General features: G+C 36.4%; 2 protein-coding genes across 2 annotated transcripts; one reads left to right on the top strand and one right to left on the bottom strand.

The window, feature by feature from the left end:
- The first annotated feature begins 450 nt into the window (after positions 1 to 450).
- On the top strand, positions 451 to 5,837 carry LOC110643619 (THO complex subunit 5B). Its single transcript, XM_021796077.2, has 8 exons — positions 451 to 723; positions 811 to 1,101; positions 1,507 to 1,843; positions 2,113 to 2,450; positions 2,569 to 2,828; positions 3,178 to 3,748; positions 3,832 to 3,960; positions 5,292 to 5,837. Exons 1-8 carry the CDS (start codon positions 499 to 501, stop codon positions 5,550 to 5,552), a joined length of 2,412 nt encoding a protein of 803 aa, XP_021651769.2. The 5' UTR covers positions 451 to 498; the 3' UTR covers positions 5,553 to 5,837.
- A 1,176-nt stretch (positions 5,838 to 7,013) lies between these two features.
- Positions 7,014 to 12,417, bottom strand: LOC110643621 (bZIP transcription factor TRAB1). Its single transcript, XM_021796078.2, has 5 exons — positions 12,258 to 12,417; positions 10,637 to 11,712; positions 9,641 to 9,712; positions 9,497 to 9,526; positions 7,014 to 7,351 (listed from the first exon to the last, which is right to left on the bottom strand). Exons 2-5 carry the CDS (start codon positions 11,702 to 11,704, stop codon positions 7,277 to 7,279), a joined length of 1,245 nt encoding a protein of 414 aa, XP_021651770.1. The 5' UTR covers positions 11,705 to 11,712; positions 12,258 to 12,417; the 3' UTR covers positions 7,014 to 7,276.
- Between the last annotated feature and the right edge of the window lie 1,188 nt (positions 12,418 to 13,605).

Genomic DNA, 13,605 nt, shown 5'->3' with positions numbered 1-13,605 from the left:
CTCTCTAATAATTTTTATTTTTATTTTAACCCTTATATTTTCATGTAAACATATTTTTTTATTATTTAATTTTTATTTTTATTTTTATATTTTAATTAAAATTTTATTTAATTTTTTTAATATTTATTTTTAACTCTCTAAGAATAAGCTTTTAGTTTTGCCTTTATATTTATATATTTAGGCATGAAATTACTAAATTTTAATAAATATGATTATTTTAAATGGTATGATGATTTTATTTTTATAGAGTAAAAAATATAATTTTTAAATTTTTAAAAAATATTTATAGATATGAATTTAATATAAATTTTATATGTAATTTTTAATTTTTTTTATTTTATGATGTGACACTCTGATTGGTCATATTAAATTAATCAAGGATATAATGAAATTGTGGTAGGAAGGAATTTTATATAAAATTGTTACCCTCCAATTCATTGAGAAGAAAATAAGCCCTTGACCAGAGAGAACACCCGAGCAACTGAGGAGAAGAAGAGTATGGAGGACGGAGAGATAGTGGAGGGAGTGGCGATGGAAGAGGATGCACAGTTAACAACGCAGCCTAAGAATGGGAAGTCACCCTACGAAATGCTGCGAGAAGGCAAAGTCTCAGTGGAGGAAATCGTAGCCCAGATTCTCACCATAAAGAAAGAAAACAAGCCTAAATCGGAGCTCCGCGAACTCGTCACCCAAATGTTTCTCCACTTCGTCACTCTCCGCCAGGTTTGAAACGATCTCTCTGCCTCTCTAGCATTTTCACTGTTTTCCCCTTTTTTTCTTATCTAGGGTTTTATTTGGTTCTGTGTTTAGGCGAACCGCTCGATTCTATTGGAAGAGGATAGAGTGAAAGCGGAGACGGAACGTGCAAAGGCGCCGGTGGATTTCACGACTTTGCAGCTTCATAATTTGATGTATGAGAAGAGCCACTATGTTAAAGCTATAAAAGCTTGTAAAGATTTCAAGTCTAAATATCCTGATATTGAGCTTGTTCCGGAAGAAGAATTTTTCCGTGATGCGCCTGAAAATATCAAAGGTCCTGTTTTGTCTGACGATACTTCACATAATTTGATGCTCAAGAGGCTCAATTATGAGCTGCACCAGGTACCACAGGCTCTTCCTCTTTGTTTTTGACGATTCAGTTGGTAGCTAATAGGTTATGAGGATATTTGCTTGTAAATAAACTTAGCAAGGTTTTAATAGGGTTGTTTATAAATTGAAATATATGCCATATAGCTATTCATTTTCGGATCTTCAATCATTCTAAAAATTCAAATTTACGAGGGCCAATCTAATTTTTAGTTAATGCTTGGTGCATTGTACGTATTTTAAAAATCAGCTCAAAATATAGTTTATTTTCATTGGAATTTTATATATCCTTCTTCCACTCCTAGATTTTATGAAAGATTTTAGCAAAATAAACATAGTATAATCTGTGTGTGTGTGTGTGTGTGTGTGTTGAGAACTTCATGAACGAGATTCAAGATACTAATGCATTATTTAAATCAGCGCAAGGAACTGTGCAAACTTCATGAGAAACTGGAACAACGTAAGAAAAGTTTGTTGGAGACCATTGCAAACCGGAAGAAGTTCTTATCAAGTCTCCCCTCACACCTCAAATCACTCAAGAAGGCATCCTTGCCTGTACAGAACCAATTAGGGGTTCTGCATACAAAGAAATTAAAGCAGCAAAACTCAGCAGAGTTACTTCCTCCTCCTCTTTATGTGATTTACACACAGTTCCTGGCACAAAAGGAAGCCTTTGGAGAACATATTGATCTGGAGATTGTGGGGAGTCTGAAAGATGCTCAAGCTTTTGCCCGTCAGCAGGCAAATAAAGATACAGGTAAGATGTTATAACTTATTCTATGGCTGACAGAAGGTTGCTTTGATGTGTAAAATGGTTAGAAAAATGTTATATTTGAGTGACGTAAGGAAATCCATTTGCTTGTACCAAGCTGTTGCACTATATGTTATGTTACTACAACTCGTGTTTTGATTGAAAAATGACTTGTATCATTTACATAACCCCCCTCCCCCAAACACAATAAATAGATAAAAAGGCAGAAAAAGGAAATGAAGCTAACTAAATAAGTTTGTTATGAAATGGACCAGGCATATCTTCCACTGTAGAGAGTTCCAGGTTGGAGGATGATGCACCTGACGAGGAAGATGATGGCCAGAGAAGGAGAAAACGGCCAAAGAGGGTTCCAAGCAAGGAGAGTCTGGACCATGTAGGAGTATTTCAAGTTCATCCACTTAAGATCATACTCCATGTATATGATGATGAGGTTTCCGATCCAAAATCTGCAAAGCTTATCACTTTGAAGTTTGAATACTTGTTCAAGTTGAATATTGTTTGTGTTGGGGTTGAGGGATCTCATGAAGGACCTGAGAATAACATCTTATGCAACTTATTTCCTGATGACACTGGTGTTGAGCTTCCTCATCAGGTATGGATGATTATGGTCATGATCATTATTAACCTTTACCTCTTTCTCCTGTGGTATCATCTCTTCATTCTCTTTATTTATTTATTTATTTATTTATTTTTTGTGGGTGATGGTGCAGTCAGCTAAGCTCTTTGTTGGAGATCCCCCTGCATTTGATGAAACTAGAACTTCACGTCCTTATAAGTGGGCGCAGCATTTGGCAGGGATTGATTTCTTACCTGAGATTGCGCCATTGCTTAGTGGCCATGAAACTGCAAACAGTGAAGCAACAAAAAATGAAGTTATCGTATCTGGTTTATCGCTATATCGTCAACAAAATCGGGTGCAAACTGTCGTGCAAAGAATTCGTTCTCGGAAAAGGGCTCAGCTGGCTCTTGTGTGAGTCACTTCTGTATCTTTGGAGTCATGGACCATTAGCAGAAGATTAGCCAATTTAGTAGGGGGTAGATGCAACAATGTGATCAAATCTAATATTAGCTTTTACAGCTTTGTTCACTTGGCTAGTACTGCAGTTGGCATCTTTTATCTTATATGAAGTGGTTAATGTTATGAATCTTTTGTAGTTCCAATCTTCTCTACTTTCTTATGACTTGTTTTTGTCTCTTTTGGCTTATTAATCGAGATCTTTTTATTAATGTTCATTTTGGAAGCTCCCTTATGTCTTGTTTATTCTTGTGAAAAGGTATGTTTTATGTTGAAAATTTGGAATTCTTTCATTGGTTTACAGGGAACAGCTTGATTCACTTGTGAAGCTTAAATGGCCTTGTTTGAATTGTGAAAATGTTCCATGGGCTTTACATACTCCCTTATGCAATTTGAATGGTTGGTCACCTGCTGGGCCCCCACCCAATCAGACTTCATCTGTGCCTGTCATTGACACAGATCAAGTTCAGGAACCCATGGATGCTGATGTGGACCGAAGATCTGGTACTTCAAAGGAAGAGTCAGAGAGTGCTAGGGAAGATGGAGAGCTTCCATCCTTGGTTGCTTCTATTGTGAATGATGTTAAGCTTACTCCTTCAAAAATATCTAATCTAGAGCATAGCAGGCAGCTGGCTTTAATTTCAAAGAGTATTATATCCCCTATTAATAAGGCGAAATCACTAAGTTTCAAGAAACATGATGAGGATTCCGATATCTTGCTGGACATTGATAGTGATCTGGATGAGCTTGCACCACTCGAGCTAGAAGCAGAAAATGAAGCTTGCCATAAGATAGTCGAAAACCCATGGGTGGATTATGGGGTTAAAGAATATTCTCTTGTCTTAACAAGGAGGAATATTAAGTTAGAAGCAAAGGTATTTTAACTTTTGCTGTTTTCTGCCATGAACTTCCATTAGTAAACTATTAACAAGAAAATACTTTGCTTTTGCTGTTGCAGATTAAAATCAGCATGGAGTATCCTCTTAGGCCTCCTCTTTTTGCTGTGAGTCTTAGCTCTAGTGGAGAAAATCATGTGGAGAGTGATGGCTCTGAATGGTGCAATGAACTCCGTGCCATGGAAGCAGAGGTAAGCATAGTAGGTCTTAGATAGCGAAAGCTATTTGAATAGCATTATCAAATTTATTTTCTATGACCTAGAGAATGAGAATAGGTATGATCATTTCCTTATGTGATTTCCGATAGACTGATATCCAGCTTCCCTGTGAGAATCTTGCCCTTGATTTTTCCATAATATTCTAGTTACATTATTCTGGGTTAATAGGCATGCAAGTAATGCAATAAAAGTTCGTCATATCTCTGGTATCTCATCCCTGCTAACCAACTGGGACAATAGGTTATTGGAATAAGGAAGCTGGCATTTTCTTGAGTTGTGATTCTCTCCATATTTTGAAGCAGTCTTAATAACCATTTAAGAAAAAGCACATTTATCATGTAGTTTATCTTACGGTGGTTGATATCAAAAAAGCAATGTGATTGCATCCTGATAATCTCTTTGTTATGATCCAATCCATAATAAAAAGAAGAATAAAAATGTGATGGGAAATGCAAAGCTTTCTAGGAAGCTTACTTTGAGTTGGGACCAAGTATTCTACATTAATACTTGGTGCCCACTCCACATTGCTTGGAGACAAGCTTTATCCGCCTATAAATAGCCAAGTCTCATGGCAAGGTGTGCAAGTGAAGTTGAGATAAGCTTCTCTAAGCAACTTACACTTCGTTTGGGAGCAAGTTTTTAGAGGTAGGGTAAGGTGTTTTTTTTTTATATATAAATGTAATTAAGACATATGGACTTGTTTGGGAGGAAGGTTTTATGGGGAAGGTAAGGTTTTTGAGGGTTTTTGGAGGTTTTAAAACTCAACCCTCCAAATTGGGTTGTTGGGAAGGTTTTTAAATCAAATATTAGTTATTACCAATATTCACCTTCCCATACCTTGGATCCAAAGTAAATCTTCACTTACGTTACCTTCCTCCCGAACAATATAACATTGAAAAAATCATACATTACCTTTCATTATTTTACCTTACCTTATCTTACTTTAAAAAACTTTACCTTACCTTCTTACACAGTTACACTCCTCCCAAAGGAAGTGTTAGTGTGTGAGAGTGTTAGAGAGGGCACTAAATTGAGAGGGTAAACCCATTGGGTGTATTAGGTTTGTGAATGTGTGAGGTTTGATTGGTGGTTGTATTATTTTTCCCTTAATAGTGGATTGATTTATGGAGCATGCTAATTGCCGGAGCACTTAAACTCTGTGTTCTAATTCTTTTGTCATTGTGAAAATATTTTTCACTTCTAAAGTAATTTTAGTGATTATGTTCTCTTGATTGCTACATATGTGATGTTATCATCTCTTTGTGGAATGCTACTAATTCATGTTTCTCATTCATACTATGTAGGTCAATCTTTTCATGCTAAGGATGCTACCTTTGGATCAAGAAAACTATATCTTATCTCATCAGGTGGGCTATCTAGCAATGTTGTTTGACTATTTAATGGATGATGCATCTCCATGTGAAAAAAGGAGTACTTCTGTGGTTGATGTTGGCATGTGTAAGCCTGTTAGTGGTAGGCTTCTTGCCAGATCATTTAGAGGAAGGGATCGCAGGAAGATGATATCCTGGAAGGACACGGAATGCACTTCTGGTTATCCATACTAAAAACCTGGGGCCCAGAGGTGACCATATTAGTATCCATTTCTGCTACCTGCTAGGTTGGGATTGGATTGAATTACTGGTGTGAATTGTTGGATCTGCTGCTGGTGTTAATCCATGAATTTTGAAAGTTTTTCAGGGTTCTTTCGGTATCAATTTGTAACACTGCATTGCTGATGTTGGGTCGCCATAGTGCGATTTTGTAATGCAGTTATGCATGCGAACTCAACATGGTTAATTTTCTAAACGGTAAATTATTATATGGTCCATGAGTTTTGATATTATTAATTACTTAGTCTCTGTATTTTTATTTTAAAAAATAGATCAAGTCTTTTCTATTCTAACTAATGGTTAAATGTATTTGAAGTGTATGGATGGACTAAAGTAATATAGAGATTAAAGAGTTAATAATGTCAAAATTCAGGGACTATGTGATAATTTATTTTGGGGAGTACTTACCTTTTTTCTAAGGAATAAGAATCTCATCGGAATAGGGTGATCCTTATTACCTAAATAAAATCTTGTGGCCTTATCAGGGGAGGTTGTAGTTCTCATTATCTGCTTGACACTTGGTAAATGCTTGAGCAAGTTAGGCGTATTTTGATAGAACAGCAGTGCTGGTGAATCAACTTGAAATCCTATTATCACGCTACCATTAGAAGTCTTTTTTTTAATAATAACAATATTAATAAAAAAAACAAAAAAAAGCATCCCGAAACTCAAGTCCCAAGATAAGGGGAGAAAGGAAGAAGAGCCGTTTGGCGTTGTGGGTGAAAGGATGAAAGATACTTCCAGAAAAACATTAATTTAAAATTTTAACCGTTTTATTATTTTTGTATTTTTATAATTAGAGTTTATTAAATTTAATTTTAAATTAATTTTTAATATTTTTTAATTAATATACTTAAAAACAAAATGTTTTTTGCAATAACAATTTCGCTAGGAATATCAAAACAGACCCTAAGAAATGCTAACTTGCTGCAGTGTTTGCTAGTGGCCGTATAAATCCAATTTGTTTGGATCATTTTGGCAGGCAATTGTGGCGTCCACACGCATGACACATAATATAGGTGTTTTATACATGGGGTAATATTCTATAAGTAATCATTCATACTCAATAGTCATTACTAAAGAACATGATGTCTTAGCCTAGTGATAAAACTAGTTAAGGTTGATACCCTGAAATTAATTAAGAGTTTCATGTTTAAGAGAATAATTTATCGCTCTTATTTGTTTCCAAAACATTAGATGGGGAAAGGCAAACATGCATTGTGGAGAGTATGGAATTAGCTCATGTAAGAGATCGCATTCCTTCCCCAAGAACAAGTGAGGCATGCAGGCTCTACTACTCCCTCTCTGGAGCTATTCAACAATCAAAATCTCCACAAAATAAAATAATGGGCAAAGATAAATAAAATAAAATAAAATAAAAAAACTTTTTGACCAAAAATGGTAGGGATCTGGACATGCTTTCAAACATATATGAAATTACAACTCACAGAAAATGCATTTACTTCCCTTCCACTGCTATAACTAACCAAGAAGTTCAGAAGAGAAGCAAATAGACAACAGATATTGGATGATTTAATCTACAACAGTAAAACTCTCATTTCCGCCACTGTAACACTCGCACCTTCTTAATCTACAGAAATAGAGACGTTTCCCAAATATATACAGCCACCTAACATATGTCATTTTCAACTGTATAATCACAATTCTGTTCTTGCAATTTACCATGGGCCAGTCTGAGTCCTCCTCAAGCACCGTTTCTTAACTCCCTGCTGCTGATTCATCATCTCCATGACCTATATAATATCACCAAATTACTTCAATTTCTGCCAGAAAAATTCTTATGAAATGCTATTGTAAATGTATCCAGCTATTCACTTCATAATTCTTCAAAAGCCGGAACCTCATACTAAAAAGAGAAAAAGAGAATCATTAGGGTAGATTACGACTTTGTAGCACAACATGTGATATAAAATCCTTTCAGCACAAAATGTCTAAATAAGTTTCTGAGGTGTAACTACAGGAGACCACAGGGTGAAAACTGAAGTCTAAAACCAATTGTTCCATCGTTGTCATAGTAAGCTTGATTTTTCTTTGCAAAGGGAAAATAGAGATCCAGCAGATGTGCACAGAACATTCACATACTGCAATCAAGTAATATATCAAAACAGATTCCTAGGGCATGTCTAAGCAAATTCCATATAGAATGGCTTTAATATCATTCTGTGACAAACAGCAGTGACCATCCAGTGAAGAGTCTATGCTAGGCAGCACTACATTCATCTTTTTCCCAGTTCAGCAAAATTCAGTCATTTAAGAGCAGGGAACAGTAAGTCAAATAACAGTTTACCATTGGTTAAAAATAAAATAAAATAACCATTTACCAGAGACTGATCCCCTTTTAAGCAGCTATATGCAAAATCCAAGAAAATTGGTTCTACTTTCAGTTTTATGAATCTCGAACATAATCTAGTAGGAAGGCTTACTAGAGATTTATCCCCTGGTAGACATGTTATGAAAAACTATTAGGCACAAGATGAATACAGAGAAAGATTCACTTGGTGATACTTTAACAGGAAAGCAAGGTTAGAATAGCTATAAATGTCAAGTAGCCAAGGATTGATGAAAAAAAGCTTTTCTAGATAAAGAGTATTGATTGTTCCAAACTCATCAAGACAAAAGAAACCCGAAGGGCAATTGTATGTACTTTTGGAAACTCAAGCAAGGTGTCCAAAACTGACAATCTAATTTACTTCCTAACCTTTTGGCTATATCAGGTTACCAGCTAATCATGGTCAGTTAAACCAAATCACATGAAATTTTATCCCAACTCAAAGAAATAATTTTACCAACTGAAATTTTTAATTACACAGTCCAACTTGGGTAGCTACACCATAATCATAAGGGTAGCCTGTGAATAAATGCGATCACATTGTCTGATTATTTTACTCCCTGTATCATGACTTTCACATTGAAATTCCTTCGCACTAAAAGAACACTGCTTACTAGCCAAAGACTGACTTCTTGCAAGGCCAAACAGATTGCGAATGGTTGGTTTCATGCATAGTTATTAAAGGCTCAAGGCTCACTAAGGCCCCAAGGAGTCCTGGAGCCTAGGAGCAAGGCACAAGGCCAACACGCACGCCTGAGCGAGATGAGGTGCAAAAAAATAAAAATAAAAAAAATAAAATAAATATGAATATTCCACCAAACTTCAAATAACATAAAACTAAAAATAATAATAACAAATAAGCATTCAAGTACTAAATTATTAAAACTTTAATAATCTTTTAATCTTTCATAACTAAAGTTAAGAAATTATAAAGTAACTATATCTTCTTCGTCTTTTTCTACACCTTCATCCTCTTAATATTCATCTTAAAAATCAATATTTTCATCATTTCCCCCACCTTTAAGAACTAAAGGAGTATTAACTTTTTTTTTTTGAAAAAGATAATGAGTGGTAATGTTGAAAATGAAAATATAAGAGGTTTGTAATCCTGAGTATGTTAGTTTGATGAGATTTTGGTGACTAGTTATTACCAACGATACTAATTTTGAAAACTTCTAGATCAACAAATTTCAAGTTGGGTGGTAGTTCTTTTTGTCGATGGAAGTACTTGCCGAATGTAGAAATAAAAAAGGCGCGTCTTTCTAGCCTTACGCCTGGAACAAGGCGCACGCCTAGATGCATAAGGCGAGGGCCTGGTGAATGTTGCCCGCCTTTCTCCTGTAGAGGCGCTAGGACTGGAGCCTGGAGCCTAAGGCGCACCTTTAATAACTATGGTTTCATGTTAAAGTAAACAAGATGTTAGCATGATGTCTTAATTTATTAACCATTAGGTATTTGTTATTACACATACTCAAGATTGTTAATCATGCTTGGTAGGAGGGATAGATTTGTTTGGCACCAACGACACCCCAAAAGATAAGAATCACACCTGATTTTTCTGCATCTCCATGATTGCCGCCTACATCAGCCAAACAAAAGGCAACAATGGTTTAGCAAAAGTATTTGAAATTGTAGTAAGCCACCGCTTTCAGGAGCAAGCATGTGGAGTCATGCCTGATAGAAGTAAAAATACCTGTTTCTTTAGCAATTCTTGGTTCTCCTCTTTTAACTTTGCAACTTCTGTTTCCAACTCCAGAGTATAAGCCTAACAGCAGCACATAAAAGAAATAATAGAAAATATTGAGCGTCCGTTGATAAGCAATTTCATAACAATTTTAATCATCAAGATAAATCAATATACAATCACTTATTATGGATCATGTCAGAAAATGCACTGAGGCAAACGTATTGAATTTATTTAACTTTTCATTTATTTTGGCCAAAAACAGGTTCAGTTTCATGTTATGATCCTTAAAACAAATGTTCCATTACCTTGCAACAAACTGAATTCCTACAACTTCTCATGACCTTGACTTCTCAAAACTTCTCATCTCTTTTCATGTCAGATAGCTATGACATAACCGTTCCACCGCATAATCTTTCATGAAGTTTTGGCATGCAGCATGGCCATAGATTATAAAAGTAGAAGGTTAATGGCCAGCAAAATTCATGAAGCCATAACAAGATCAACTTGCCTTTGTTTTCTTGTTCTTTTTCTTTTAACCAAAGCTTTGGTGACGTTGTACTAATTTTCCAAAATAAGTGATATGGAGGACAGTTTCACAAAAATTCATTGCTCCAGACAAACAAAGGGGGATGGAAACCATATTCCTTCTACCTTTGTTTCATTGAAAGTGCATCCATAGCAAAGCAACTCAATTTTCCTGGTATTTAAGTTAATCAAATAAGGTGGTTATTTTGTTCACTCAACCTGGTACACGTTTTCCCCTTGTGCAGCGAATATCATGAGTAGAGGATAGTGTAGCAGAAGCTCATCTAATTATTGCATAGATAAACACTGCTGACTCATTTTAACTCTTAAAATCTTAAAATAGGACCAGTATTAGGTATGTGTCTCAACTGAATTAGGTACAGATTTCATGCTTGCACGTAGAAATTAGAACAGCAGTAAAGTCATATTCTAAATATGGTACCATATGGTAAATAGCATATCACACGAAATATTCACCTGCTTGCGAGCCCGTGACCTTGCAGCCGACTCTCTGTTCTTAATCATTCTTCTCTGCCTCCTCTCAACCACCTTCTCCACAGTACCACAAGCTCTCCTTCCCCTTAAACCTCCATTGAAGGCATAAGGAACTGGCGACACTGAAGATGTATCCCCATTACTCTTTGTAATCCCATCTGATGACAACTGGTTTGCAGGTGATCCTGCTGCAGCACCTCCTAATCCAACCATTCCCAAAGCTCCACCCTGCATCAAACCACTGTTGATCCCCTGATCTGCAATCCCCACGATTCCACCCCTGATTCCAGGATTGGTTTGCAAAGGCATCTGTGTCACATATCCCAAATTAGGCTGCTTAGGAAATATTTGTTGTTGCTGTTGTTGCTGCTGGTGGTGCTGTACCTGTGCCTGATTTGATCTGACCCCATTAACATTCAAAGGCAAATTTGAGGAATGCAAAGAAATCTGATTAGTATTATTATTGTTCAATCCCAGGCCCCTATTCTGCTGAAACCCAATTCCTTGAGCAGAATAATTCCCTGACCTCGATAAATCACCCAAAAAACCACCATTAGCAATAGCCTTTCCAGCTAATTGAGCATCTTCTCTCACCACCCCAGCTCTCACCAAAAACTCCTCTAAAGTCATCTCCCCTAAAGTCTGCTGCCTCTGGGGCAAATGAGCTGCTCCAATACCACTCCCATTCCCATATTCCTTGGATATGTCTTTCCACACCTCATCCACAGTCTTTTGGCTGAGGGTTCGAGGCAGGGTCAAAGAGCCTTGGCGCTGCAGACCCTCTTGGGCACCACTAGCAGAGGAGGCTACCATGTTCTGTGTTTCCTCTGCACTCCATATGTTCTTGAGCAGCTCATCCATGTTCATTGACCCAAAGTCCTTTCCTATCCCCCCCATGGTGTTCTGAAACTCATCGAAGGTCAAAGAGTAGATCGATGGCTGTCTGGCCAACGGAAAGTTCCCCGGAGGGCGGCTGCCGCTGCCCCCTCCCCCACCGGCGTCCGAAGAAGGGTCGTTGGTGAAGTTGTTGAAGTTGATATTCGTCCCCATTTCGTAATCTGAATACAACAGTGTTAAAACAGCTAAAAATGAATCCAATACGCTCGAATCTCTCAAACGTTCCTTTTCAATTTCTCTATTTTCTCTCTTCTGCCATACTTCAACTCTAGAATCCAACTTAACAATTTTCACCAAAAAAATCAAAGAATCCACTCAAATTATAAATAAAACCACCCCCACCCCCGCCCCCCCAAAAAAAAAAAAAAAAAAATATATATATATATAATAAACTTAATTTATAAAAATATATCATAATATTTATGAAATTCAACATTGCCATGTTCAACACAATGCAAAACCCTAACATATGGCATTTCCAAAGCAAGAAACTACAGTAGGTAAATGAATAAACAAAAATGAACAACTTCAGATGGGAATCATATTCAAAAACATAGACCAGAAACGCACTAAAAATCCTCGAATCATGCAGAACTAAACTTGATTAATAACATAGAACACTTACAAATAAAACCTACTTCTTAATTTAAAATAAATAAATAAAATAATACAGAATTAATGAATTGAATAAATAATTTACTTCTACCTTTTTCTATTAATAAAATTATTTTTCCCTCTGATTTTGTCTGCTGTTTTTTTGGTTCCTCCTTCTTCGAGAATTTAGGGCATGGTAGAAGCGCCAAGTGTCCAGTGTTTCTCAATTTTTATTTTTTTGGCTTTTAAGGTTACGATTTTAATCTTATAATAATTAATTAATTTACTTGTCCACTGCCGTAATGTCCTAATTGTAATAATTATTATTAGTGGGGCCAGCTGTCTCGGGAGACGTGGACCAATCACCATGAGATAGGAGGTTATGGTGTGTTTCATTAGCCAATAGGGTAATGCGAGGTGGGATCACAAGAGCCGTCCACGTTGCTTACCGGGAGATGAAGCGATTCATTTTTGTGCTTGAAGTGGGAACATGGTGCGCGCATGGGATCTTAATAAGTAAGGGCGTTATCGTCAGAGCACCCTGTTTATCCGTTTCATGCACGTGAAAGCTATGTGCCGACATTATGAACGTCCTTTTACTTTTAACCGTTTCTGGGGCAGCCACTGGCCACAAGTCGACTTTATTTGACGAAACTACCCTTGCTCGTTTGACTTGTCTGCTACGGAGACAAGTGTCCTAAATGCATGCATAGACAAAGTCCAAAAAAAAAGAGAGGGCAGTGCCCTAGGCCCAGCAGCAGTTTTTCTTAACAGGGATAAAACAAGTGAGTACTTGAACTACAACAAATCAGACTAAGCAGCCCAGCGGCAGTTTAAGTGATTAAATTAAATTATATTTAAGCCATTATTTTGAATCCGAGGAACATTGTCCCTTGAACGTATAATAGAGACGTCCCCTTACCCAATTTAGAACCAGAAAACATTTTTTTTTTTATTTATAATTCACTCAGGATTGTTTGAAATTTTAATCATTGCCAAGGATAATACGCTTTTTTAATTTCCTGATTTAGGAAGGACTGGGTGGCTTGACCAGTGGTACGGATTTCTGTTGCACGACTTCATCCATAAATGAAACCGTTGAACTCTGATCTGGTTAGATTTAGGAAGGATTTAGCAATTTCTTTTCGTGAATTGTGATTAAGGAAATAATAAGAGAATATGATTAGGAATAAATCCACCTACTCTTTACCAGTGAAAAAGAGATAAGGATAAGCCTCGCAGAAAAGAAAGAAAGTCAAAAATTCACCTTATTTTCCACATTGAAAAATCCTTTGTCAATGCCGTCTCTCACAATTCTGTGTTTTAAATTATTAAGTATTTTTGTTTAGGTACACTGTACGCTCTCAGATTCATTTCCTTATATATATACGTATGCTTTCATCTTATCAAAAATAATTTCTAATTAATTGAGCTAATTAATCTTTTGACATAGTCTTTCT

The sequence above is a fragment of the Hevea brasiliensis genome, chromosome 12, assembly GCF_030052815.1.
Source record: "Hevea brasiliensis isolate MT/VB/25A 57/8 chromosome 12, ASM3005281v1, whole genome shotgun sequence".
NCBI classification, from domain to species: domain Eukaryota; kingdom Viridiplantae; phylum Streptophyta; class Magnoliopsida; order Malpighiales; family Euphorbiaceae; genus Hevea; species Hevea brasiliensis.
Note: the sequence above shows the minus strand (reverse complement) of the source record. Positions and strands in the feature narration are given on the sequence as shown.

Coding starts and splice junctions, on each gene's coding strand:
- LOC110643621 (XM_021796078.2), bottom strand. CDS start 11,704: ATGGGGACGAATATCAACTTCAACAACTTCACCAACGACCCTTCTTCG. Junction 9,713..10,636: donor GGTCACGGGCTCGCAAGCAG/GTGAATATTTCG, acceptor TGCTGCTGTTAG/GCTTATACTCTGGAGTTGGA. Junction 9,527..9,640: donor AAGAATTGCTAAAGAAACAG/GTATTTTTACTT, acceptor TGGCTGATGTAG/GCGGCAATCATGGAGATGCA.
- LOC110643619 (XM_021796077.2), top strand. CDS start 499: ATGGAGGACGGAGAGATAGTGGAGGGAGTGGCGATGGAAGAGGATGCA. Junction 724..810: donor ACTTCGTCACTCTCCGCCAG/GTTTGAAACGAT, acceptor TTCTGTGTTTAG/GCGAACCGCTCGATTCTATT. Junction 2,829..3,177: donor AGGGCTCAGCTGGCTCTTGT/GTGAGTCACTTC, acceptor ATTGGTTTACAG/GGAACAGCTTGATTCACTTG.